The sequence below is a fragment of the Xiphophorus hellerii genome, chromosome 4, assembly GCF_003331165.1.
Source record: "Xiphophorus hellerii strain 12219 chromosome 4, Xiphophorus_hellerii-4.1, whole genome shotgun sequence".
Classification (NCBI taxonomy): Eukaryota; Metazoa; Chordata; class Actinopteri; order Cyprinodontiformes; family Poeciliidae; genus Xiphophorus; species Xiphophorus hellerii.
Window position 1 is genome coordinate 24080838 of NC_045675.1, and position 27785 is coordinate 24108622.

The 27785-nt window shown below is 39.4% G+C and overlaps 2 protein-coding genes across 2 annotated transcripts; both read left to right on the forward strand.

Annotated features, from left to right (window-relative positions):
• The first annotated feature begins 234 nt into the window (after positions 1–234).
• Positions 235–16322, forward strand: tmod2 (tropomodulin 2). Its single transcript, XM_032560646.1, has 10 exons — positions 235–370; positions 4604–4833; positions 6060–6216; positions 11478–11600; positions 12226–12300; positions 12391–12521; positions 12599–12706; positions 12810–12953; positions 13802–13946; positions 14479–16322. Exons 2-10 carry the CDS (start codon positions 4708–4710, stop codon positions 14508–14510), a joined length of 1041 nt encoding a protein of 346 aa, XP_032416537.1. The 5' UTR covers positions 235–370; positions 4604–4707; the 3' UTR covers positions 14511–16322.
• A 6336-nt stretch (positions 16323–22658) lies between these two features.
• On the forward strand, positions 22659–27755 carry lysmd2 (LysM, putative peptidoglycan-binding, domain containing 2). The gene is made up of 3 exons (XM_032561364.1): positions 22659–23134; positions 23902–24254; positions 27122–27755. Exons 1-3 carry the CDS (start codon positions 22886–22888, stop codon positions 27171–27173), a joined length of 654 nt encoding a protein of 217 aa, XP_032417255.1. The 5' UTR covers positions 22659–22885; the 3' UTR covers positions 27174–27755.
• Positions 27756–27785: the final 30 nt, after the last annotated feature.

The following is a 27785-nucleotide window of genomic DNA, read 5'->3' on the forward strand; positions in this document are numbered from 1 at the left end:
TTTGAATTTTATAATAAAATCTCCCTTTTTCTCCTCTATCCCACTGTTCTTGCCATTTTTCCTTTATATACTCCTTAACAACACTTTTTATCTCATTCCTACTCATTTTAATATTTAGCTCAACAATTTCTTTATCATTCTGTCTTTCTATTGGACATTCTATTCTACATTTCTATTGGAAAGACATTCTCTCTTTCTATTGGTTCCTTTCAACGCCAATCAGGGCTGCCTCCTGTTCCCTCTTCCTGTGTTACCGCCCTTGGTTGGACCGAGTGACAAACCTCAGACACACAGGAGTATCCGCCACTACAGTCGCTTTAGAGTCTGGTGCTCTTTATAGTTTTACCCAGCGACGTGTCTTTTAACTCAGGTGAGGAAAGCGGTTTCTCTTCGCCGACTGGAATAACTATGTGAATCTAGTTTTGAAGCCAGCTGTAGAGTTTTACCGCCGTTGGGTTTAGCTCGGCGGCTAGCGACTTGAGTCATCTGCAAGCGCTAGCGTGTTAGCTTCTACATCTCATTCACGGTGTTCTGCTCCCAACAAATGTAGCCTAGTTACCAACGAAAGTGTCCCATGAACGGCTTCGTTTGGGTTTTAACTTTTACAAAACTAAGGAGCGGAAGGTTTCGCCTGGTGTTGGTAATTTCTATCAAGACATTTATTGCCAGTTGCAAGTCATAAACATGTCAGGAGGAGTTAGCTAACGCCTTTCGATAGATACTTTAACCAGAAGATGCTGACAGCTGAGGTGTCATCAAAGTGACATTCCTGGTGGACGTATGCGATTAGTGGCGTTTTCTGGTGTGGTGTTTATTGTCGGAGATAAGCAACCTTTGGTCATCTTGGGATTTATGAGGGAACGGGATTTTAAAATCTTAAAGTAAAGTGTGGCTGATTTTATTTCATTATTATTTGTGGCCAATTCTGTTACATAGTCAGACAGTGAGAGACGGGGCATGTTGTGTCCACTCTGTGTTTTTCCGGGGGGACTAGGACGGGCGTTTCAGGGTTCCTAAGGTGCATTCTTCTGACTCACACCAGGGTGGAGAAAGGTGGTTTTTATCAGTTTCACTGGTTGTTGCAGATGCTATTGTACATTTTTGTCAGCAAGTTTTTTTTTTAACTCACTCTCCCGTTCAAGAGATAAAACGAGCCTGTGTGTTGCTCACAAAAGGCAGTGTAAACTGCAGAGTGGTGAATGAAGGGTGTGGCCCAGATCTTAGAGAAGTGAAGCTTTTCTTTACAGCCTGGTGGTCTTTATGCTGTGAGAAGGGTATTCTAATATCAGGTAGGAAAGGGGTTTTGTTCCTTGTCAATTTTAGATTTCTTCTTCTTGCACCACGTTATCAGCCGCGCATGAACAAATGGCCTTTGTTTTTTTTTCCGCATACCTTTTCAGTGGGGAGTGTAGGCTGGCATTCGGCCAGAAAAGTGAACTAGAGCATGAGCTTTTGAGCAGAGATGTACATTTTTCAAGCTGCACTGTTTGAACTCTGGCATTTGCATCAGTTTCCTGTGAAGAAGTAAAAGATGAAGCCTTGTGTATATAATATCACATGGTGGATTTGGACTGCTGGGAAATGTACAAATTGTGTGTGTTTGTTGGAAAAACTCTCCACTTCCTGTCTGGGAATTGTTAAGTTTATTCAAACTCTGAAGAGACATGTATGTTTGTGTTAGTCTCTTGCATAAAAGTGGATATTTGTTTTATTTGCCTTCTTGTTGCTATCTCAGTCCATCTGTTTTCTATCATTTCTCTCCCACTGCTGTTCACCTCTGGAGACCGAACACAGAAACCAGCAAGGAGAGTAACAACAGGATGGAGAGAAAGAGAGGGGAGAGTAAAACTGGAGGAGGAAGTCCAGTGCTGAGTCCCATGGGCATTATAGCTGGGTTATTCTAACTATAGTCCATTTCTGTATGGTTGGGGCGTTGTTCCATTATAATTTAATTCTACTCACCACTTCCTGTCTCACCGTTGAGCTTACCAATTATTCTTCCTCCAGCTTGTGTCACTGAGGAATGCACAGTGGAGATAATTTGGATATTTGTTGAGAGAATTTAACAATTTGTTGTTTTCACTAACATGCTTTGACCTCGAGATTGCTGTGATTAATGCAGTCTGAAGGAGGAAAACGTGTAGCCTGTACAAATGACATGAAGTTGTCAGGTTTCTGGTTGGCTGAGTCCACAAGTCGGCAAAGGAAAGGTCAAGGTGAGCGTCGGGCTCACGAGTTTGCTGTATTGCTGGCGTCCTGCCATCTGTTGTTGTCCAGGAGGATTAGCGGAGAGGAGAGGGACTAATGTATCAGGTTGGACTAATGTATCCTCTCAGTGTCTCCACCTCAGCTTGAGCCCATCCTCTGCCATCATTATCCCTGTATGCATGCTCCATTACTCCTCTGTCTGCACACTTGAAACCACCGGGCCTCACTTACAGCACAATGCCTGTGGAGCGGCATGAATGATGCATCGTGAACATAAGGGAAAGTTGGGTAGCATTATTCAGACTTAGTCTCGGTGTAAGAGCCTTAAATATTGGTGGTCTTTTTCCGGGTTCTTGTGTCACGGTGTTCTTTACCGAAACAAGCTGGAGGGGTTTGCGATTTCACGAGAAAACAAATCATACCACTGATGTCTGAGAACAGCACCAATGACTGCTGATGTATTTACTGGGTGATTTAGATTTATTTGCATGTTATTTGGATTTATGGGACTTTTTTAGACAAAGGATTGAAGCAGATAGTTTGATTATGTGTGATTCCACACTAGGGAGGCGCAGGTTTCTGAAGGTATAATAGCACAGAGTCGCAGTATTTCACAAAAAAATAAGCAAAAAATATACAGCACGATAAATTGCTTTTGTTAAAACATGAAAAAAAAAAACTCAATAAACACTTGCGAGATTTTATCGTAGATTTGATCAGCAGTTCATATTTAGATTTATAATATAATTCCTCTGTATTATCAGGCCTGTCACAATAACAGATTTTGCTGGATGATAAATTGTCTCAGCAATTATTGTGATAAATGATAATATTGTTTTTATGAGACTATTTTCAAGTTCTATATTAATAATAGCATAATAATGCAGGCTCACGCTTTCAAAGTCCAATAAATTTAGTTTTGTAGAGAACATTTAGCAGTGCAACAGGAAGACTTCAAACAATAAATAAAGCAGAAAAAACACGCACAACCAAAACCAGAAATAAAATGGATTATGATGTCTCGGTAAGCAAAATTGCCCTTCAAAACATATTAATCATCAGTATGGAAATGATCTAGCTCCTTTTAATTCATTATGTGATTAACTGATTAACTGTGACAGGCTTGATTGTTATTATGTAGTTGCATAGTATTGTATTATATTATTGTGTTATGTTCTGATTGTTTCTTTGTGTCAACCATGTGTGAATTAGATTTAATAATTTTTTTAAAAGTTTGTTTGGATTGGTTTCCTGTCCAAACCACGAGGCCAAAGAATAAAAACCCACATTCAGATGGAAGTTGATTGAACTGAATCTGTTTTTCGTTGGCGGTCCTAGCAGAACATTTGGGAGAGATTAAAGCAGCAGATTATCAGATTTATTTGCTTTTGATTATAGTTATTAGTAACATTTCGGTTCACTTTATCTGCTGTAAGTCAGTTTTATAAATTCCCTGTGATAATTTTCATAATTTCATGAATAATTAGATGCAGGAGTAGAAGTGATCGAGGACTGACCAGTCTGAGAGACTAATAAAACTCTCTATGCAGCTCTCCGGACAGAAAAACAAGAAAGAATCTTTACAGCGGCGAAGCACAGAGTTTAATTTTTTTTATTTGTTTTTCTTTTCTTTTTTTTTAGTTTGTAGATTTGAGATAAATCAAACTCCCCTGTAGTCTGGCAGCATTCAGGATTCCCAGCTAAATTCATCTGCCATAAAAACATAAAGATCACCTTGAAATATAACAGGTGTTAAACACAAAGCTTTTCAGAGCGCTGCATGTGTGAGCCTGTGTATAAACACAAACGTCCCTGCGTGATAGGCAGGAGGACCTTTGGGGAAGTCCTGCTGATGATCTGGAAATGATGAGGTCATTATAAGATTTAAAGTGTGGCGTGGGAGAGCGAGCTGCAGGCTGAATCCTCCTCAGTTTCTTTGACTGTGAGCCTATCCAGACTCCAGCTCCTCCTCTTATCTAGAACTTATTTAACTTCAACTGTTATTGTTATGTTTAATCATTTAGTCCCAAAACAAATGTATCTATCTGGATTTGCAAAACCACTAAAAGCTTCTGTTTGTTTTCTGAAGTTGATTATGTTTTCCATATCACTACCAGAGTTTTTTTTCCTCTTTCTGACCCTTCTGGGTGTAATCGGATGATTTGTCAGAGCCTGAGAAAGTTCGTCTTTTGTTCCAGCTGCGTGCTGCATCGCTGGAAGGACAAGGCTGCTTTCCAGCACAGCTGTGTCCCACTATTGTTCCACAAGCACGGGTTCACGTTGTTTATCTCGGCTGGGACTACGCACGCACGTTTATCAGCTCCTAGCATTTTTTTATGTCTTCTACGCTACCCGACGTGAAAACATAAATAATTTGTTCGTTTTTGTCCCACAGACAGCCCCCCTCCTCCCTGATCTGGAGCAGAAACACTGAGCAGGACCAGAGTGGCTGTCGCGGTTTGTTTGCCGTTCGCTGTCGCCTAGCAAGCTATAGCCACCATGGCGCTGTCGTTCAAGAAGGACCTCGACAAGTACAAGGATATCGACGAAGATGAGATCCTGAACAGGCTGTCGGAGGAGGAGCTGAAGCAGCTGGAGACGGTCCTGGAGGAGGTGGATCCTGAGGTCAGGACCCGGCGAGGGCTGGAGGAGCTTCATGGCTCCTCTGTGGGGACGGGAGAGGTTTCTGTGGTGGAGATTTGACTAAAATGTCAGATAAAAACCTTCTAATTGAACTGGTTTGACTGACATGGTTAAGTCGTTTTAATTAGAAGGAAATCCCTCTTCAAATTATTGGCGTTTTCCTGTTGATTCTCCAGGAATGCTTTGAACTCCAGTCTTTCTCACACAATTGAATTCTTTTCTTTGCACACCTCTCACTCTGAAGCCGCTATAATCGGAAAATGAGCTAAATCTGCAGCAACCTCCCTCAGTCATGTTGCATGAGTTATCTTATAAACTGTAGAAAATCATAAATTGCCTCCACAATGGGTGGAGGCTTTATTTAAAGTTCTGTTATGTGATGTGGGACAAATAACCTCACAAGACCAACAGGAAGCACTTAGCAACAGTAGAGAAAGGCTCCTTCTGTGCTGCATGTCAAGAGAAAGACTAAACTCATCGGCCTTGCAAGGAAGCGTTGGATTTCGTTGGAGACAAACTGGCTTGACGATTGTTTCTAGAAGGCATCCTTCTTTAGTGATTCAGGTTTTCCTTCTGCATTTCTTTAGCAAAACCATCTGGATCCTGATAAACTGGTTTATACACCTGTTTTCTTGTAGTTTTTAGGGTTTTTCATTTGCTGCTTTTTAATCCATGTTTTAGCATTTGGTCATTGCTCTGCATTTGGTAGTATTTTCTACTCGTTTCCATCAAAAACAGTTATTTAGCAAATGGATCTATTTTATTTCTTTATTTCTTATACTATTGTAGTGGGGAGTTCTTTAAAGTTTTTTGTAACATTTTCTGGGAGAGAGGGAAAATGTTGCAATGAATCAGTCAGTCCCCTTGTTTGTTTTCTGGGTGTGAACTGATTTCATCTTTCTGTCCGATCACTTTAAAAAGCCTGATCCGACAATTCAGATTTTTTTTTTTGACTGAAAAGTCGCTAACTGTATCAACAACGTCTCCAAGTTGGCAACAGTAAAGTGACTTATACTACATGACGTGTGTATTAGCCGATCTTCAAAAATGACAGAAATTGGGCCGATATATTGTCTTTTGCACGATACTCACTTAGCTGCATTAATAAAGTGTTTCTCCAGACACAATAAAATGTTAAAAAAAATGTTAGCCACGTGAGATGGTGAATCGCACATGGCTTCAAAATGCTCCTTGTCCTTCCTCTGCAGAATGCGCTTCTTCCAGCTGGTTTGCGGCAGAAAGATCAGACCGATAAGTCGGCCACTGGGCCGTTCAACAGAGATCGGCTGCTCAAATACCTGGAGAAGGAGGCCATGGAGTACAAGGACAGAGACGACATCGTTCCCTTCACTGGGGAGAGAAAAGGTGAGTGTCAGGGTTCCTCCTAGGATTAGGATGTTGATTCTTAGGTTGTTTTGTTTGGCTAGATGTTGCTGTTAATCTGGTGGAGAATGAAACGGAGACAGCAGAGAAAAAGGATTCTCAGAGAAAGAGAGTGATTTGTTCTCCTTCTGGACAAAAAACCCGACACAGATCCACTCGCTTGAGGGGATTTCTGACCTTAATTCATTTCTGCAGGTTTTCAGACTCTGTGTACGAGTTCTTCAAAAGTTTAAAGATAAAATTTCCTCACTGGTTGTGTACCAAACTCCAATTTGCTGCAGAATCCAAACCCTGGCTTTGGCCCATTTATTAAGGTAAACTGGTTAAACCGTAACTGCAAACGTTCTAGCCGGGTCATTGATATAGTGTATTTATGATAGAGCTGTTTGGCTTACGGCACTTTTGTTTTTCTTTTTTACTGGGTAATGTTAGTTTTAAAAGCTTATTTCTCCTGGGGTTTCTGGAAATGTTGATCCTCCATGTTTTGTTTACAGGGTTTCTGCGTACAAAACCTCAGTGGCATTGTTATCCTAACATCAGGACATGTTACCCAGTCATTAACATCTTCCAAAATCCGCCCTGCACACCCTCAGCCTTAGTTTGCCATATAGTATGGAGTGATTGAATTTGCAAGCTTTCTATTCACTAAAAAGTGACACGAGATCATACTAAAAGCTAAAATTGTAATGAAGTAAATCTTCTCTACTATTCTTCCTTCAACCTGCCTATACTTACATATTTTGGTTAAATTCTAAAATACTTGTTTAATTTGTTTTGCTAGAGAACAAAAATAATACTAAGTTAAGTTGCGTATTTTGACCTATGCAGATATAACATTAATTCTGCGTTATTGTGGTATTTTCACTGGAACTGAATCTCAAGTCTTTACCCAACAGAAACCCGGCAGCCATGTTGATTTGCAGGTTTTTGTGGCTTATTTTTAATAAAACCACCTGAGTAAGAACTGGTTAGTTGCTATCACATGCTAATAACTGTATTTCTTTGGAGAAAATGATTCAGGGTGTATCAGGAGAACACACACAGCAGTAATTCCTGTTCTACTGTTTGTTGCTGGGATTACTAATGCTTCTCTGTGGCAGAGGAAGGTTTGTGCTACGTAATGGGAGGTAGTAGTTACCATCGTGACCATGTGTTTTTATTACCAGCACTCATTAGGTGTGTGTCTTAAACCCCACTCTGATGATTCTGACTTTTTATGGTTTGATCCAAATTTGGCAGAAAAAAGTTATTAAACATTTGCCAAAAATTGCTAAAAACATTTTAGCAGTTCTGTTTTGTTCTCCAATCATTTTAATTTTGTTCAATACTATTCAGCATGCTTTGTGTGATGTTAGAAATTGACAGCTGAAAAATGTCCATGCTGTTGTGTCAGAAATGAAAGTGAAAAGTGAAAAATCTGGTTTTTCTCGTCTTGATAAATATTTCACTGGCCTACAGTTAAACTCGTTGGAGTGTAACGCCGGCTGTTCATTTAGCTTCAACCTTTCAATATATTGAATCACAATCATCATCACTATCAATGTGTGCAGAAATACAAACCCAAAAGAGTACCTAGACTATATTTGCGCAGTTGAATCATTCCTACTTCCCTTAATGTGAAGAATAGTTTTATTTCTTTAATAGCTGACATATTAAAGCTCATATTGAGTTGTTGAATATTTGCCCCAAATCCTGCAGCGTGTGTAGCTGTTATTACAACCCCCTCCTTGTTGGCACATCTATCTGAGTTATCATCCTGGTATCATGTTTGTGTGAGAAACCTGTAATACTAAGAAGCTTTTCTAAAATTATAGCTGACACTTAACATAATGTGTAATCTCACACTGATACAAATATCATTTTCACACTGCGGCTCTTCCCGTCGCTTTCCCAGACTTGTTACAATAGAGTGTGAAGAGCACGAACGGGAAAGTCATCAGTGTGTAAAATGCTGATTGTTGTAGCATTTACAGACTAACAAAGATGGATTTTACAAAGGCTTTATTTTCCAGTGATCTGAAAATCTCAGCTTTTTCTGACCAGTCTGGATGATCGCTATTCTTTCTGAGAAGCAGCTATGCAAATCTATGCTTAAGCCTTATTTGAATTGGGATAAGACTTAAAACATTTGTTGTTTTCACAATATTTATTCAACTGTTCTTATCTAATAAGTTCATCTTCAACTTCAAAAAAATTTAATTTTGTCTCCATTAATGTCATAAGCTGTCAGGTTTGCAACATTTCCTTTTTTATCAGCACTGAAGCAGGTTTATAATTCTTCCCAACAATTATTAAAAAAGCATTCCCCAAACAAGCAGAAATCTTATTTTATCAGAGTGAATGCACTCAGGAAGGAAGCTTCTCTTACAAAATAAATCCCTGTAGAACCGGATGGACTGCTGTAAAAACACAAGCTAGACTTTTATTGACATGTCTGCTCTATTCTTACAAAGTTCTGGTAATCATAACCACTGTTTGGATGCAATGTTTGTCACAAACACAGCAGAAGAAGCAGCTGAAAATCTGAAATCTCATAAAAAAGCAGAGGAAACATGGAATTGACATCTTTCCTTGATTTACCCACAGCCACATAGTAGAGAGTTGGAAATTAAACTCTCTCCCTCTCTCTCTGCTTCCTTCTCTCTGTTTGCCCATGTGTTCAATAACTTCCTATGACAACATGGAAAACTTGGATCACTGTTGGCCGGTGGTTCTGTGGATTCTGTCCTCCCTTGTTATACTCGCCCCCTACTGATATTTAATGTGGTTCTGAGTGTGTGAGGCTCACATTCAATGATGTTAATAATGTCTACAGAAGACAGCTTTGCTCAAATACCATAGAAACCACTGCAGCCCTTTAATGACTTATTTTCAGTGCTTATTGTTCTAACTTTCAGTTGCTCTAGAGTTGCTTCAGGGTGTGTCGGCCTTATTAACTCATGTTGTGGTCACCGAAGCAGAGAATCTGTGGTGACTTAAACATCTCTTAAGTTCGCTTTTTTTTTTTTTTAAGTTGGACATCTTTGAAAGCACAGAAGATCCAATAAACATTTTGGAAATGAGTTATTACACCATGTATTTTGCTTTGGTCTGCTAAAAGGAGTAAAAAACAGCATGTTGGCCAGAATAAAATTCAGTTTTACTCTCTATGCTGGTAACATAGACTACTATCCTGTGTAGGGACAAAATGAGAATAAAATAGACTTTAATTGAGCCAACCTCCCATTTCACATTTACTTTAAGACTTAGGCAAGAAGGGTTACAGCACTCTGCACTTTATGAAGAAGTTTATGATTACATTTTCTTTGCCATCACCTTTTGGGGATCTGAGTTACAAAAGTTGAGCCGGTGACAGAGGACACCGGGGTCAGCTCTGGAGATGAATGCACAAAGAACGACGTTCTGAAAATGGAGGACATGACGGACACACTGAGGCTCCTGTTCATGGGACTGCCCTACAACAACAATGTCTTCAGAGTGAGACTCTTTCTGATCAGCAGTAATACACACTTCTACAGGATATTGGTCGGCATTTATTGTAGTGTCGCAGTTATTGATGGTAAATTTAAAAAAAGTTGTTTTGTATTTTTACTATTTTCTGCATAGTTTGTCCCTCAAGAGCATCAATAAATATCAATAAGCTTGAAAATATGATTAAATGCAGTTACTGTGTCCACTTTTTTGGGAATGTTTTCCAAGAACAATATTTGTGTTTGTGACGCTATGAATGCTCTGTCATGCAGTCATAGCCACATAGTTACCTAAAAGATAAGTAAAAACTTCACATTGTAGCTGGTGTGTGATTTGTTTTAAATGTCAGACAGATTCTTCATGGTTGTTCTGAAACAGCTGAACAAAAAGAGTTACGTTGTTGTGGTGGTATCTGTTTTTTTAGTTGCCAAATTGTTCTGACACCACATGTCCTGTCATGTGGTGTCAGAACAATTACTGTTGTTCTATGTTTTCCTGGGCTCTGTTATTTTTTATTTTATTTTTTTACTCTAAGGTCCAGTGTGACTTTCCCATTCACTCAATGTTTGCATAAGATCACACAGAAGACACATTCTTTACTTGACAGTCCTTTGGTATCTGTCATTTGTCCCGTCCTCTGGGTTAAATATCTCCACTGAGGGGTTGGCTCTGAATGCTGCTTAATGACTGTATTTAGTGTTTACTGGGTTGCAGGAAGTGCCAGAGCCCCCACTGGGGAGCACTTTGAACAATTTGAGTGACTTGAGTGAGTTGGAAGGAAGAGAACGAGGGAGGGCCGGTCGTTGGTGGGTTTTTGTGTGGAAGGGGACGGGCATTAAGGAGGCAGCAGAGAGCTCCCACTGCATGGCTGCTCTGTCAGCTGTAAGTGCTTGTTGCCTCAGCAGTGCACTTTATATTAGACTCAAGTTTTTGTTGCATGACTTCCTTCACACTGTTGGCGCCTTTCCTCAGATAGGTTGCCAAGGAAATCCTGTCAGAAAGTCATGGCTGCTCATTGCTCAGTTTGAGACGTTTCCTACATCACAATTAATATTCCTTCCAGGAACGCATCACTTAGAGCTGGTTAAATTAATGCAAAAAATTTCCAAAAAGAAAATCAGATGCTATAATTTCACTCATGTTTTGTTCCAATGAGCTATTAGGTTGAAGCTTTGATGTGCTAGTAAGATTCAGCATATGTAGGTACATTTATTTCTGATTAAAAACAATTTAACATGATTAAACAAATTGAGTTTTGCAGATTTAAATGGGCTTTTAAAGTCTTCAAAGCAATAAAACACTTTCTAAGATCCTGGTTTCTGTCAATATTGAGGAAAAATCAAATTTGCAAAGTGTAGAAAACTATTTGTTGTGTCTTAGATGGTAATTTGCTTGTAGGCCTTCGTACTCAGAACAAGAAGGGATTTTTCAGTCTTACGACTTTCAGATGATGACAGAAGGAAATAAATAACAGATTCAGTTTCTTGTTTTGAACTTTGGAAAGGATATTTAGTTTCTTCATGTTACAATAACTTAACTACTTTTTTTCCCCCTCACCAAGTTAATTTTGCACAACAAATCACTGATTCACATAGCAGGACAAATTGTGTTTTGATGTAATACTTTGATATGTAGCGAGGGAAGATTAAATTAACCCAGCGACCTTAATCAGAAGACGCATACCCTACCTCTCCTGAGCCACTGGCTCCTAATGAATAACAAATCTCATGCAAGTTTCCCATCTGACTGGCATTTGTGTCTTTCCTCCACAGGTAAAGTATTTGTTCCCAAGCAGAAACCAAAAGACATGTTCCAGGAAGAAGCCACAACCCTTGATCCAGAATTAGAAGAAGCTCTCTGCAGCGCCACAGACACCGAATTGTGTGATTTAGCAGGTAAGAATGAAAACTTTTAATAAACATTTCATGGTGGCACTTTCAGGTGGGAGAATCTGTTTCCTGGACAACTTGATTCTGCATTCATTAACTCAGACCTGCATGGAAGAGTTGAATGGGGAAAACTGCTGTTGATAGAAAACCTTCAGAAAGCGTTTTCCAGAGCTGGTGTCCTGCAACAGATCCGTCCACACTTTCCAGAGTATAAAACAAAAATTGCACAACTTTCCTTCCACTTTTGAATTATTACAGATGATGTATTATGTGGGGAAAGGGATATAAATACTCTTGCAGGGGAACAGCAGCTTTTGAACACACATCAGTATGACTCATTGAAAAGAAAATCCAGTTGTAGCCGCATCCAGCCAACATCTGTCCGATCCGAGTCTTTCCTTGGATGGAAAAATACAAGTTGTTTTCCCCCCTCAGCCTTTCCCTTGGCACCGTCTTTCACTCCGTGTGCTGATGGATGAAAGAAAAAAGGGCTGACTGAGCAGCACAACACCTCCCATATGCATTGCTATCCAGATTAGATCATCTTACCTTCACACCAAACTGCAGAATTTATGCTTACACTGTTATTTCTCACCAGTTATTGAACAGATTTTCCTCCTTTGGGTTACAGCTATTCTGGGTGTGCACACACTGGTCACCAGTAATCAGACATATGATGGAACTGGAAGTAAAGAGGGCTACAACAGTGAGTACAGTGAAGTTTTGTTTTTCTCACTCTTTATAATTACCCCCAAAGAGGTCAATATTGTGACCTCAGGCTCTCTGTCTCTTCCAGATGTGGTGAAAGGAGAGAAGATGAACCCGGTGTTTGACGAGCCTCCCAACCCCACCAACGTAGAAGAAACACTGCAGAGGGTAAAAAACAACGACGGCTCCTTAAAAGAGGTCAACCTTAACAACATTAAGGTACGCTCAAGTCCAAACGCAAAGTTGACCCGCGTAGGGTACAGCCTCCACCAACACCAGTGTTTTTCTTTCCCCAGAACATTCCCATTCCCACTTTGAAAGACTTTGCCAAAGCAATGGAGAAGAACACACACGTCGCAAAGTTCAGCCTGGCAGCAACACGGAGTAACGACCCAGTTGCTGTGGTGAGATGGAGCGGTTTGTGGGCTTTTAATGGTTCTGTTGACACGTCGTAACTGCGTATTTACACCTTTCTTTTTTCTTTTGCTTTCTCTTTCCGTCTTCTAGGCATTCAGTGACATGCTGCGGGAAAACAAGACGCTGCGAAGTTTGAACTTGGAGTCCAATTTCATCACTGGAACAGGAGTGCAGTCTTTGGTGGAGGCGTTGCGAGATAATGACACACTCACTGAGATCAAGATAGACAACCAGGTGAGTAAAGTAAAGCGAACAATTAAACTTGCTCTGCTTGTCACATGCAGCTCTCCCTACGCAGAAGTACAACTATGAGATTTTAAATGATATTTTCCACCATATGTTCTATGCCAAAAATAGATTTGTAGGTAATAGTAGCTGGATTTTAGCTGGTGATGTTAAGGAAAATATTCTTAGTTTTCCATCTTTTTCTGCATGGTAGCTATATGACAAAGTTACAGGTTTAATTTCATTTTAGTCGAGAAGTAAAGCAACAACACAAAACCCTTCTTCTTTGGCCTTTCTTTACTATGTTAGGTCAGTGATGTCCAAGGCCAATTTTATCAAGATGAAAACCCTTGAAGTTTACATACACATTTCTTGTGCTTTTTTAATTGTATCTGCTCAATAACAAACTAAATGTGCGAGGTTCTCTTTAAATTAACTAAAGAGACTTTTGTAAAAGAAGGATCTTTAAATCATTGTAGATCAAATTGTCTTTAACTCTGAGTTGTTACAAGGCAGACATACTGTTTGATTGTGGGCTAGAATATCATTTTTTAGCCCCTGTTCAGTTTGGTGTATTCCAACGTTAAGGTGAACGGCCACACAAACTTTTCAAGAGGGCCACAAATGGCCCTCAGTCTGCAGTTTGGACACCCTGTTTTAGATCACTGCGGTTTGATAAACAGGCAAAAATTCATGTTGATGATCAAATAATTAGCTGTCATTTGTCCATGTGTGTTTTACTAGTACGGTGCCGCAAGCGTCCGGCTGAAAAGAGGAAGTTGAAGTGTTTCTGTGCGGTGGGAGCTTCTTCCTTCTGTCATTCCCCGTTAACCTCCTTGTGATTGTGTGTTCCTCAGCGGCAGCAGCTGGGCACCACCGCGGAAATGGAGATAGCTAAAATGTTGGAACAGAACAAGAGCATAGTGAAGTTCGGCTACCACTTCACCCAGCAGGGGCCTCGGTCCCGGGCTGCTGCGGCCATCACCAAGAACAACGACCTCGGTATGATTCACATACACGCAAAGACGGGTGAAATTAACCTCCTATTTAAAAAACCCCCAAAATACTCAGTTGAGTTATCAGCTGGTATCTGTTGCTATGGAAATGTCCTGACAAGTTAAATTTAGACCTCTGTGAACATCTGTTCAGCTTGCAGTCAGCAGTGACCAACTCTCCTCTTTCCTTTAGCTCCTCCCCCTGTCAGAGCTGCCATTGCACAGGTCTGATGCATGGGGTGTGTCAAGGGGTTGATCATAACAGAGACTTTTTTCACAGTGTCTGAGTGATGCATTCACTGCATTAACAGTTTGAAAACCCTGAGAGTGACGACACCTCACTTCTTGTTTCCTGAACATGCTGACACACGCTGTTGAAATGGTTTAAACTTTAACCACAAAGATGTCGATGGCTCACTTCCTCTCTTTAAGTCGGACTAACAGACCTGTGAAGCTCAGAGACAATAGCGCATGCTTGCTTTTTGCTTATCTTTGATATGTTAATGATTTTTAAAAAATGCTTTTTATGCTGTTTTCAGTCCGCAGGAGGCGAGTGGAGAGGGACCAGTAGAGGCGGAGCGCTACCTTCCTCCGAGCCAATCCTGTTCATCTCATCGCGTGGAATAATTTCAGCCGCTGCCCTGGTCTCATCTCACTGTGTGAAAGTTTTAGTCCTGTGCCAAACTATGGGGCAAGGCTTGCTCAGCCTGAACAATACATCAGAGAAGAAGGGAAATAACTGGAATCGCCCTCTCCCTGTTCATGTTTCTTATGTTTGTTCTTGATGTTGTAAATCTCATTAGTTTTTAAAACATGTCATTTCAGCTGCTCTTATTTTGAGCCTTTATATTTACCTGTCCAGAATTTTTACGTTTGTCGTTTTTGTTTTTTCTTTCTCTTTTATACGATGCTATAATACATGTGAAGTAGTCATGCACAGTACTACGTAACAAACAACAGCTTTGAGGAAAATCTAGAAAAAAAAAAAGGAAACAAACAAAAAAAAACATTTGGAGACTTGTGTTGCGGCAGAGATCAGAGCTTCTTTTGAAACGATGCGTTAAAGCAGCAGAATTTGTCTGGAGTTTGTGCTTCCTTTTGACGACTCTTGGTTCTAATGGAGCGCGGCAGCATGGAGCTGCACAGGCGCTGGTTTTTGCTGGTGTTACTAAAAACCTCTTGTAAAGCTGGCAGGACTGGCCCTGGTGTGCTGCAATGGTTGGTCTGAATCTAGTCAGTGACGTGTGTTAAAATCACGTAGATAACCTTGGTTTATCTCCTTTTGTAAAACAAAAACTGTAATTACTTATTTACTGTTTTAACCTAGCTGAAGTTCTTGCTTTGATACAGTTGCAATTTTAATGTTAATTATTTCGATCAAAAAAGTATAACTAGGTCAAAGTGTTTAGTATAATGCAAAAGTGAGCTTATTTTGAAAAAAAAAAAAGTAGAAAAATACAAATTAGAGAAGATTTTGATGCTCAATCATGCCAAAGACTAACACACGTAGTGCAGATGATGCAACAGTAGACCACTTGCTTTTAACTCCACAGTCTAGATCCAAGGAAACAAAATCTACTTATAAGAAAAAAATTAACTTGGACATTTTTACATGAAGCAATGCTGTTAACCCCTTATTTTGTTTTGACCTTTTCATAACAATTTGCTAGCTCACTGAGACATGTAAAATGTTTTCTTCCAGCTCCATCTTGCAGATTGAAGTTGTAATTTGAAGCCTTCGTCCTCCCCCAACACAAACTGTCACAGGTTCAGCGATAGAGCCGAGTTGAGAATCCAGGTGCATCGAACAGAACGTTCCTCTAACCTGCTAACCAGGATAAATTCAGGAGTTACTTGAACCTTGTATAAAGTGTCTATAGGAACAATATGCTGGCATGACGTCCTCACTTGTGAACATCAAGTTTCTGTTGACCAAAAAGCTTCACATTCCTTAGGAAAAATATTTTACTCAGTTTTTCTTTTTTTTTATATATATATTTGTGCACTTTTTCCATGTCCACATCTGCTAATATTTCCTCCAGACAGATTGCTTTTATATTCCTTTGTTTTCTGGTGAACAGTCACCTACAGTGGATAACTTTTCTTCTTTATTTTCTTGGGCTTGTTGGTATCTGGTGGCTTGTAATATGTAATATTAACTGTAAAATCCCATCCCAGATTGAAAGTATGCACACAGATACACACACGTGTGTCATAACCCACAAATCACTGCTGAGATTTTTTTTTTTTTGTACCTGAACTCCACACTCTGATGTTAACACAAAGAATGTGTATTATTATTATTATTATTATTATTAAAAAAGGACAGGTTAAAAAGCACTGCTGAATATAAAATATCCTCAACAATAAATGTTTATATATACATATAATGTCTTTGGGATTTGTTTGTATTAATTTATAACTAGTTCTAAAATAGTAACTTTAAGCTGCATGGTATTGTAAAGACTCTTGGTATGTTTCGTCCACAGGGAAGATTAGCCATAAAAGCAAGTGGGGTCGGTTCACAATGTGCTATATCAAAGTATAATGGAAGGTTAAGTGAAAAGAAAAAAGAAAAGCCACATGGATAACCCCAACATTGAGAAATTTGTGAAGAAAAGACCAAAAGTGATTATAACAATGCAGCCTGTGAAAAAAATCTTACATTAGAAATTAATAACACAGAAACAAAATGACTCAAAATTATGCTCCTATTGAAAGATAATAAACCTACATCAGAAACCGTGCTTGAAAATATTTAATTATGTTAAAAAAAGAAAACAGAAACCAAAATCTCTTAAGTTGTACGTCTGGAAATCTTGATGTGATATTTGCATGAATGTAAAACAGCTGAGCCTGATTCATGTGTTGTTTACTTAGCAGGTCAAACATGATGAATGTGTAAAAGTTGCATTGTTGCTGACTTCATTATAAGATCAAAGGGAGCAGACATCAGAGCAAAAACATGAAATCCTCAGAGAAACTGGAGAACCTCCTTGGCAACACACCAACTAACAAACAAGGTAATTTTGCCGTCTTCATAATCACAATGTTTACAAAAGTCACTCTGTAGCCTTGTGATTACGGATCCCAAGTCTCCCATTTCCAGATTCCCAGCTTTAGGAGTTTACAATCACTGACAGGCCTTTCGGTCTCGCCGTGGATCTGCGTGTGGTGCACATATGCAGCTTTTAATCAGATCCAGTTTTCTGCTTGTTTGTGCATGCCTGAAAGATGATGTAATGAACATGACTCCATCCCTCTGTAGGTTTCCTGTGCCAGAGCTTCGCTGTCAGAGAAAATGCTGCACCTCTGACACGAAACTTTGACCCGGCGAGGGTGGGAGGTGAATGACTCAAGTATTTCAACACTGAGAGCAGAAAGAACAAGAGCCTAATGTCGTGTCTGTTTAGTCACAAAGGAATCATTTCGCAAAGGAAAAATACAAACCTAGAACTGAGAGTACAACACACACATTTGTGCTTATGTAAGCACCGTACAACTGCTCCTTTAAACTGCCTACACATGTGGAAGAATAGGCTGAACATAAACCTCGCAGCCTTTATTAGAGGTTGTCATGTTCAAACAGGACTCTCAGGAAGCTATATTTAATCTCAACTTTTAAAAAAAAAGCCTGAGAAGAGTTTGTCTCTTATTATATGTAGCCAAAATGTGCAGTTTAGGAACTGCTCAAGCACAACATGCTATCACAAAACTAAGAGTTGTAGAGCAAAAACAAATATCTGGAAAACAAAGCTGCGTCTCATTTTCATACAAAAAAAAAAAAAAAGACAGATAGACAAAAACAATAAATAAGACCTTCACCAATGATTACAGAGGCAGAAATTCTCAGACAGAATCTGCGTTGGCAGCCACTGAAACTTACAAAGACTGAAGAACGCTGAACCTCTTAAGGTGACATCAGCATTTAAATTTTGCAAACACTAAACCTTAATTCAGCTGGGAAGTTGTGCAGTGACATCAAGAGGTTGCTTCAAAAGCAAAAACAAGATATGCAGATACAATATGCAACCATGCACTTAGTCAACATGAGCTTTCTTATTCTGAGACAAAAGAATTGGAAAGTTGCTGGATTAAAAATAGACCCAAACTAAAGAGCCAAGTAGCCAGAAGATTAAGTGCACATCAGAGCAGACTTTTATTATTAAATTTGTCCTCTATAACAGTCTACAAGCTGTATTTTTGTTTGTCTCTTGATTCATTTGAAGTATAATGTTTTCCAGTGTGAGTTTCTGTTGTCCTTCAGCCAACACAAAGGAAACAGGAGCCTCTGGCTACATCTGCTTACTAATCTTAGAGGTTCATTACCGGATTTTACACTCTATAGGAGCAGCGGCTGTATTAATTGCTACACCATGAACTCTGCGTAACTCATCAGTCATTCATAATTAACTTGGCTGCTGAAATGATCTCGGATAAATAACCACATTAGAAATTTGTGTGCAGCTAAATCGAGATTATGTCAGAACATTCCTCCCCAGCAAAGCGGACGGCTCGTTTTTCTAGAGCGAAGATGATGTTAGAAAAAGAGAAACACTAATGTAAAACCGATATGCTCCACTTTAAGATTAGTAAACTAACGTGCGCCATCTGCTGGAGGAAAAAATTAAGGCTCCAAAATCCAGGATTTTCAACAAAAACCATCACAAATTTCAGACAAATTTAAAAATCTTTACTTTAAAGATTTGTTATATTTTTTAAATTGAATTTTAAATTAATTTTACTTGTTTTTAAAGCTCTTTCCTGGGTCAGTCCATCGTGGTTCATGAACCCATAAATATAATTTCAAACATATCTGTGTAATGTAGCTTTTATCTGAGTTGTTTTTGACGTTACTATATTTATTCAGCTTTTAGTGTAGCTTAGATCTAAATCTTTTATCGTATCTTATATTCAAGGTATCAACTTACAATTATTATTATTATTTTTTATTTGGTTTTGAGGCACACAAGCAATAGCATTTCATCAGCAATTTTAGCTCTGAATTATTTAGTTATGTTTATTTTATTCTATAGTTGTAGTAGAGTGGCTATTCTTTACTGTTCTTATTTAGTTGGCTTATTTTATGTTTGTGTTCTAAAAATGAGACATACATCTGTCTCATTTTTTAATCTGCGGCTCTTTCTTAAGTAAAGATAGCGTTTCTTTTCTCCTCTTATTTAATAGGAATGTTTTTATTGCGTTTCAAGTTAGTGTTAGGTATCCATCCCATATCATGTCCATCACCATTAAGCATCATTGTATTGTATTTTTAATCTACTAACCATTGTGTGTTGCAGTTTGTATGAAAAGTACCACATAAATAAAGTTTGCTCAAACGATTGAGCTGCAACACTAAATATTCCCAGTAGGGGTCAGAATAAGACAAACTTTCCATTGCACTAGTTGGATAAAACCTTGAAGACGTCCAGAATCACATCTGTGTATATTATGGCTTTGCAAAGACGTCTATGTTCACCCATGAATAGTAAATAAATATGTTATGAATCAACTATTTTAAACAGGCTCTGTTGTTGTACAGAAGTGCTCTCAGATTTTTAAACTATTAATTTGGATGACAAATTATGAGAGGAAACAAACTCTAGAAAGGCTACACTCCATTTGGCCTGGAGCCTTCCCAGCTATAAACCACGGGTAGGAGTGAATTGGCACGGTCCGCCATATCCTCTCTCCTATAAAGCTGTAGGTGGACTTGGATCAGGAGGCTGATTGTTATCATGGTTACAACACGAGAGACAAACTGTTCCTTCTCCTCCGTCTAAAGGAGACAGCTGTTTCCCTTGCTATTTTTACAGCATAAAGACGGGATGGTGTTGTGTAAGTGGCCTTCTGTTGCTTGCTTTCGTCCTCTCCACATAATGCTTAAGCAGACCATCCACAGAAGAAACTAGCCACGACTAAAGAAGAGGAAACAAATATTACGTGAATGCAGAATTGATTTTTAAAAAGTGTCATGTCATATTGAAGGCTTCATGACTAATTAATGCGCCACGCTCCCTCTTCCTGGTCTGTCTGTGTTCCCTTGCATACGTTTAATGACCTGATTTCCATTTGAAAATGTCATGCAGTGAGATGAGCACGGCTCCATGTATGTCCTGGAGAGATGCTGATTGAATCAAGAAAGCATTCAAAGATCATGAATCCACTTATTGCTCCACCACATTTGTTCCACGCTGGATCAAGTTTCACCTCTGCACATCCACCTGCTCATCTCAAAGAGTCACTTGCAGCCTTTGTGTTTCTCTTGCAAAACATGCTATCTCTTACTGATGCCACATTTAGAGCCCATTTTTCACCCATCAGTGATTAGTATGGGAAAGCCCTTTGCGTGTTTTAATAAATGAACAAAGTTCCGTAACAAACCGAGCAACGTCAGAGAGCTTTCCTCCACTTGGCCGTCTGAATAACCAGTAACAATAAAGACTGCACAGACGGCAGTGGCAGGTGGCGATGAAAATTTCCACTCACTTTCCATCCAGTAATGAATACATGATTAGAAGGCCTCTGTTTTTCACAGGATCCCAGATTGGAATCACATAATGGAGTTTTGTCCTATTTGTAGTTTGCCAAATTGCATTACCTATCAAATCGTCAAAGTATCCAGATGACATGCAGTCCTAAAATCCAGGTCAGAAGACGCTGCCTGACAAAAACAAAACTTGCTGATTAACAACCATTTAAAAAACAAACAAACTATGTTTTATTTCACATTGAGGTTGGAAGTAGATGGTGAATCTTTCCATTAACTGTGAATATCAATGCAGATAAATCTATAACATCAAACAATGCAGCCAATTTTGATCAAATTCACGTTCTAATATGCTTCAATTCAAAGAGGTTATAACATACAGCTGAAACCAGATATTTATATACAATGAAAGAAAAGACACAAATACATTTTTCTCTCATTATCTGAAGTCAAATCAGAGCAAACTTCTCTTGTTTTAGCTTAGTTGGAATTACCAAACTTATTTCTATTTGTTAAATGCCAGAAAACTTGGAGAAAAGATTTTAAATTTCTTTTTAGATAACTTTCATTGAATTCAAAATGTTACATACACTAGGTCAGTATCTGGGATAACTGTCTCATGAACTGTATGACAAACAGACCCCTTTTCACACAACCGCAAACGCTCATTCACACACAATGTTTACAGATTCATAATCCTGAAGACTGAAAGTCATACTAACTGGTTTCCGCTTGGATACCAGAGGCATCCGCGATTTAATAAAGCCGGTCACACAATTTGGATATCATCCAACAAAACAAATAAACAACAAACAAATAAAAAGGAACCATTTTCTGATCAGACATAAGGCCAAAGCAATGCTTCCTTACCGCCATGTAAACATCAGACTGAAGTACTCCACCAATTTGGAATATGATCACAAATTTACATCAAAATCCCCATCTTACAACAGAATTAATTAAGTGTAATGCTTAATATTTTCTGGTCATTGTTGTAATGTCCCAAGGAAAGTTCAAGATACTGGACACATGCTTCCTATAAAATCAATCAAAGCCGCTAGTTTCTCACACCAGGGTCAGTTTTTGTCTTTGTGTTGCTATTTTGTCTGTTATTGGATAAAGTTACAATTTACTATAGTGGAAACAAACATATTTCTGAATAACTTGTCAACATACATCAGTGAATATCCATACATTTTTTGGTTTGTTTAGTCGATGTCAGCATGATTACAGCGAATACTGGACATTTTAAACCAGTACATAAACAGTCACTTCCTCATTTAGGAGTCTTTATGATGTTTTTCCATCTTGGACAAATCCTGTTTATCATTTATAGCCTTTGTTAGCCATGTTGGGAGGAGAAAATACATAGTTTCTATCACATGCCTGTTAACTCATTTAGTTTCACAGTGTCTGGCCAAATTACAGGAGTCACATTTCCCAGACAGGAGGGGAGTGATCACAAAGACCTGCGAAACCTTTCCACACAGCGTGAAACTATTCAGTTTCTTTTAATGAAACATAATTTGTGTTTTTATGGTCTGAAAGTAAACTGGCTTTAGCTATATCACATGGTGACTGAATATGTTGTAATGTTTTAAAATATTTTTTTTAAAGTTAAAAACATAAAAAATATGTTTCCTTCTCTTAAAGATAAGTTGACTTATATATACAGTACAGACCAAAAGTTTGGACACACCTTTTAATTCAATGAGTTTCCTTTATTTTCATGACTATTGACATTGTAGATTCACACTGAAGGCATCAAAACTATGAATAACACACGTGGAAATATGCACTAAACAAAAAAGTGTAAAACAACTGAAAATAGCCCTTATATTCTAGTTTCTTCAAAGTAGCAACCTTTTGCTGTGATTACTGCTTTGCACACACTCTGCATTTTCTTGATGAGCTTCAAGAGGTAGTCACCTGAAATGGTTTTCACTTCATAGGTGTGACCTGTCAGGTTAATAAGTGGGATTTCTTGCCTTATAAATAGTCATGAAAATAAAGAAAACCCAATGAATTAGAAGGTGTGTCCAAACTTTTGGTCTGTACTGTATATATATATATATATATATATATATATATATATATATATATATATATATATATATATATATATATATTAGAAGTCATGTCATTGTTAGAAATACTATGGGTAAATGTAATTTTTCTGATAATGATCTGAAAACTATTTTGAAAGCCTAACCGGAAGTTCGACGTTCCCTCTGGACGTACAACGAGCAACGTAGCGGATCTACGCGAGAGAGGGGAGCGGTGAGGCTGTCTCCCCCTAAACATGCGTCTTTTCCCCAGGGTGGACGTGCCCAAAGTGACCCGGGATGGAGCTCTTCCTGCCGCCTAAACCTTCGCTGTAGTTCGGCTGCAGAGAGACACCCGGGGCTTTAAGACAAACAGAGGTATCTGCCCTCTTTATTTATTCAGGAGAGAAGATGGCGGAGTTCTCTCCCGTCCTGCCGATGCGGGATGGAGGAGGAGGTCGACTTGCCCAGCCCATCTTCCCGCGGTCCAGGTCGGGTTCCGAGTCCGAAAGCGAACTGTCCCAGAGCCTGGCCCGGACCAAGATCCGTTCGTACGGAAGCACAGCCAGCGTCACTGCATCCCTGGGGGAGAAATACATAGAGCATCGGGTTACAGACAGCGATACTCTGCAGGGGATTGCTCTCAAATACGGTGTGACGGTAAGGCTGCTGCCCTGCTGCGTTCATGTTTATCACTGTAACTAAACATGACGGTAATTATGACCGCCTGACACATAAGCAGCAACCAGCCACAGCATCACTTTGAAATAATTTCGCCTGAGCTCTTCTAGTGTGTCTATTCACCAAATTCATCAATTTAAAGTCATCAGTGCACAACAGTAAGAGCTCAGAAAAGTCCTACGTGAAGCCCCTCTGCACTCATGTTGGCGACTGTGGTTAGGTGCATTTTTGAGCACTATTTCCCACAGGAAGTTCTACCACGGTTGTAATTTCCCCTCACTTGGTGCGAACACAATCTTAGTTCTCGATTTTACACTTAGTTTCTGTGTTTGTGCCAGTTCTTATAGCTGACCTACAGAGAGAGATGTTCACATTCAGAACAAACACGGCAGATCATTTTTCCTCTTTCCCCTTTAAATCTGCATTTTAAGTGACAATTAAATTTTAAGATCCAGAGGTTGGAACTCCTATTCTTATTTGTGCAAATTTAGTTTTATTCAACAATTCATTCCAGTTGTGCATACAACAAAGCAAATGTCTCTAACTCAGAAACAAGTTATGGGTGTTTGGTTTTGATGCATTCAGGGGATAACTCATATTGTAGTTCCTTACCCAATCATCAAGGAAATATTGCCTGATTCAGTTGGTTAAGATGCTGTTTTAAGCATCACTACTAAAAACCTGAACCCAAACATTGTGTTTTTTTATTTTTATTATTATTTTTTTATTTCACTCTCATTTTGCAGATGGAGCAAATCAAACGAGCCAACAAGCTGTTCAGCAACGACTGCATCTTCTTGAGGAACAGCCTCAACATCCCCGTGGTGTCGGAGAAGCGCTCCATTTTTAACGGACTGTCTCTGGAGTCTCCTGACGGGGACGGGGAGACGGCAAACCAGGACGCGCACGTACCCCATGTTATGACGCAGGACATCGAGGGACCCTCGCCCCCCTCATCGCCGCCTCCCGAGAACTCCAACGCCCCCCAGCCTCAGCCTCAGCCCGAGGAGCTGTCAGCCAAAGACTTCTTGCACAGACTGGACTTGCAAATCAAACAGTCAAAGCAGGCTGCACAGAGACTGAAGGAAGAGGAAGTAAGGTGAGTCGCCCTCCTCCCCTCACGATGCAGCAGCTTCTTTGATGTGAGTCGTCGCAGTTTCAGGCCTCGCTGCAAGAGCTTCAGGTTCTGTTTTACAGCGTTTCACGAATCACGCCCTCTCTAACCGTCCAAATCTGACAAATTCACATCAGAACGTTTGTTCAAGGCGTTACCGTTGACTGAGTATTGCTTCGTGAAACACTAATTGAGACAAACCAGTTCTTCTTGGTGTGATAAAGGCTGGCAAATGTTCAAGTACTGCAGTGTTGGTGGAAACCCTCCTATTTTGGCACGATCCCTGTGGGAGCCTTGTTCTGGTCCGATGAGCCTAAATGGAACTGTTATTTGGGAAACTTGTTGGCTCAGTAGAAAATGTGCTGTTTCTACAGAGCAGACCTTTTATCAGCGGCCCACGAAAAGCTAAAATCCACAAATGCTTCACACGCCCTCTACAAACGCTTATGGCTGCCTTTTTTAATAGTTCAAACACCAAATGTAACTTACTATACATTAATACGCACAGTGGAAAATATCTTGGCATTGCCACAGAAGTTTTCCTTATCTCAGCCAATCAGCACCAAGACACATGAATGGCGCTTCTGGATTGGCTACTTTGCAAATGGCGGCAATGCACTAGATTTTTTCAGCTTCCTGTCCTGAATTTTTGTTTCAAATATTTTAGATATACTACACAAAGAAATGAGCTACTATGTAGATTTTCTGCAAATAATTTGGAGTCATGTTCCAAAAAAAAAAAACTGCAGATATTGAGATCCACTATATGTGAATGAAAGAAATCATCATGTAAAATGTTCTTAAAAGTAAATATTAGATGATTAGATTAAAAGTTTTTTTTTATTATATAAATATTAGAATACACAGTTTTTCTGCTTGGCACAGTGTCTGAGAGCCAGGAATTCCTGTTAATGCAGCACAGAAACATAAAGTAAAAATAATGAAGTAAGTGGTTACCAAACTACAGCTTTCGTATTTCCAAAGCTTCCCATCAGGTCTAAAAGAAAGTTGATTTTGCAGAATAGTCTGTCATGAAGGAAGAAGCAGCAATCACTGCTATTCCTCCCCGAGTTAATCTGAGGTTTATGGTTTATTTTACTAAAAGAGGAAAGTTAAACAGGGATGCAATGTGCGCCTGTGTTTGCCCTAGGATGGTGTGGAAACAATGACGCACGCCTCTGTTTGCCTGAACACACAGAGGCTAAAAGCTCATTTACTCGTTAGACAGCAAAACCTGGTGGAACAACCTGAACGCTGGGGCCCGAAACAGCGCTGCTGTTTTAGAGGAAGCGCTACGTTCTGACGATAATAGACCGACTGAACCACTTTGAGTGAGGCTGAAGTGGACATAAAGTATGCAGCGTGACTCAGTCCACTATGAAGCTGACATGAACGAAAGCATGCAGTGCAGCTCTGCGGCTGATCGGCCCTCTGTCTCAACACGCGGGGCGAGGAGAACACGCCGAGGCTAAATCTCCTGCTAAGTACCTGACAGTTGCATAACACGGCGTCTGGCTGCTGCAACACACAGTGCCTTATGTGTTAGCCTCCCTTTTTCTGATGACATTTTACTTTTCTTACGTGCCGAGTGGAACTTCTGGCAATCGCACACTAAGCTCAGATAAGAGTCTGAACTGCAGTTTCTAGCAGGGATCATCTTAACGGACACGCAACTCTTTGGGCCGTGGCCATCGGATTTCTGAGGAAAGATTGTGATGAAGAATCAGCTCCCTTGTAAAAGTATTCATGCTCTTTGAACTTTTCAGACTTCGTCACATTACAAACACAAACTTTAATATGTTTTATGTGTTCCACCAACACAATGTAGTTCGTGTGTCAGAATTTGAAGGAAAATCTTTCTGTCAACTCTGGGAATCAAGAGCAAAATCTTCTCCATGTTTTCTGTGAGCAAACATGGCTGATGGCAAACTGCTAAAGGGTTTTCTTAAAGTTATGCAAATTTTCTAAAGACTTTTTTTGTATTTGTTAAAACTGTCTCCATGTTGTGACTGTATAGTATGAGACAGATAATCTGTGGAAAAAATGAGCTCCTCTGCATCCTTCTGCATGGGTCTCAGTCAGAAACAGCCAATCAGAACCAGGAGGAGGGTCTTTGCACCGTCAGTCACCCTTGTGTATGTGCTGCTCTCACCCTCTCCTTTGATTATCTGTCTCATGTTGTACTGTCGCAGCATAGCGACAGTTTGAACGAATATGTAAATTAAAAAAAACATTGTTCATAAAAGTTACATGCTTCAGCTTTGAGGCTTTCTTTCAGTTGTCGTTTTCATCTTGCTGTTGTTCAATAAAATCCGTAATTGTGAATAACTAGGTCATGCTGTAAAATGATTTGGTGGAGATTTGCGTCCACCACCATGTCTTGGTAAGTTTGCAGTTGGGGTCGTACTCTCCGATTTACGGAGGAATGGGTACGGACACAGACAGACTCTTGAAGCAGCTGGTTGCAACAGATTTTTTGAACATCTAAGAATAAGGAGAGGGCAGAAGACAAATCCATACAAAGAAATAGTTTAAAGTTTGTGTCATTACATTCAGGGGGTGTGAATACTTTCATAAGGTCTATGAACCTTACTGAAAGTTTCTTCCACCTTACTCAATCCAGGCAAAGATTTGTGTCCTTCTCATTGGGACACTGGAAATTTACATCTATAAAATGGCACACATGCACATTTTGAAATGGCTCTTTCATAAAATGGTAGTTTGCCTATTATTCAAACACTCGCACTGACTTAAAACTAAAGAAAGAAAGAAAGACACGAGTTCACGTTGTCGTGTTGTGCTTAAGCCTCTGATCATATCTGTAAACATGTTGTCTGTCTGTATGTTTTCAGGAACAACGAGGAGGATGACACGGCCCCCAAAACGTCATACCATGAGCTTTAAGGGAAGCAGTCCGTTCATGCGACCATAAACACAACCTCATCCGTTTCAGTTCATCTTGCTGAACAAGTGTCATGTTTGCCTTCTTATTTATTAGACGGTAATTATTTGTTTTATTATTTCTTTTTCTTTCTTCTTCCTCTTTTCTTTTTTACCGTTTCATCTGCTTCCTGAGCGTATTCACGCGAAGCTGCTGTACAGAGCACACCAGCCGCATTCGTCCTCACAGGGAGACATGACGCGCTGAGATTAGGCACCATAAAAGCCCCCGATGTTTTTTAAAAAAAATAAAATAAAATGTTCTCAGAAGAAACCAATCATTGGAAAGCTAAAGCTTTTCTCATCAGTGTTTTCTCCCTGCGTGAGCAAAATCCTGCTAAAGTGAGGTGATGGATGGACTCAAGCCTTTGAACACATTTGCCTCATCAAAGTCTTTGTTTGTGTCGGAAAAAGAGAGTTCTATTTTTGAAGTGTGAATGCATTATTTATGTGTGTGGACAACATGTCTGTAACAGCTGTTTTATTGTGCTTTTAAACTTCTTTGGTTGTATTTGCGGAAATAAATAAATATGTATTTAAGCCATACCACGACATGTGAAGTGTGTTTTTATCTGG

Coding starts and splice junctions, on each gene's coding strand:
- lysmd2 (XM_032561364.1), top strand. CDS start 22,886: ATGGCGGAGTTCTCTCCCGTCCTGCCGATGCGGGATGGAGGAGGAGGT. Junction 23,135..23,901: donor CTCTCAAATACGGTGTGACG/GTAAGGCTGCTG, acceptor CTCATTTTGCAG/ATGGAGCAAATCAAACGAGC. Junction 24,255..27,121: donor CTGAAGGAAGAGGAAGTAAG/GTGAGTCGCCCT, acceptor GTATGTTTTCAG/GAACAACGAGGAGGATGACA.
- tmod2 (XM_032560646.1), top strand. CDS start 4,708: ATGGCGCTGTCGTTCAAGAAGGACCTCGACAAGTACAAGGATATCGAC. Junction 12,522..12,598: donor TCAACCTTAACAACATTAAG/GTACGCTCAAGT, acceptor TTCTTTCCCCAG/AACATTCCCATTCCCACTTT. Junction 13,947..14,478: donor CACCAAGAACAACGACCTCG/GTATGATTCACA, acceptor TGCTGTTTTCAG/TCCGCAGGAGGCGAGTGGAG.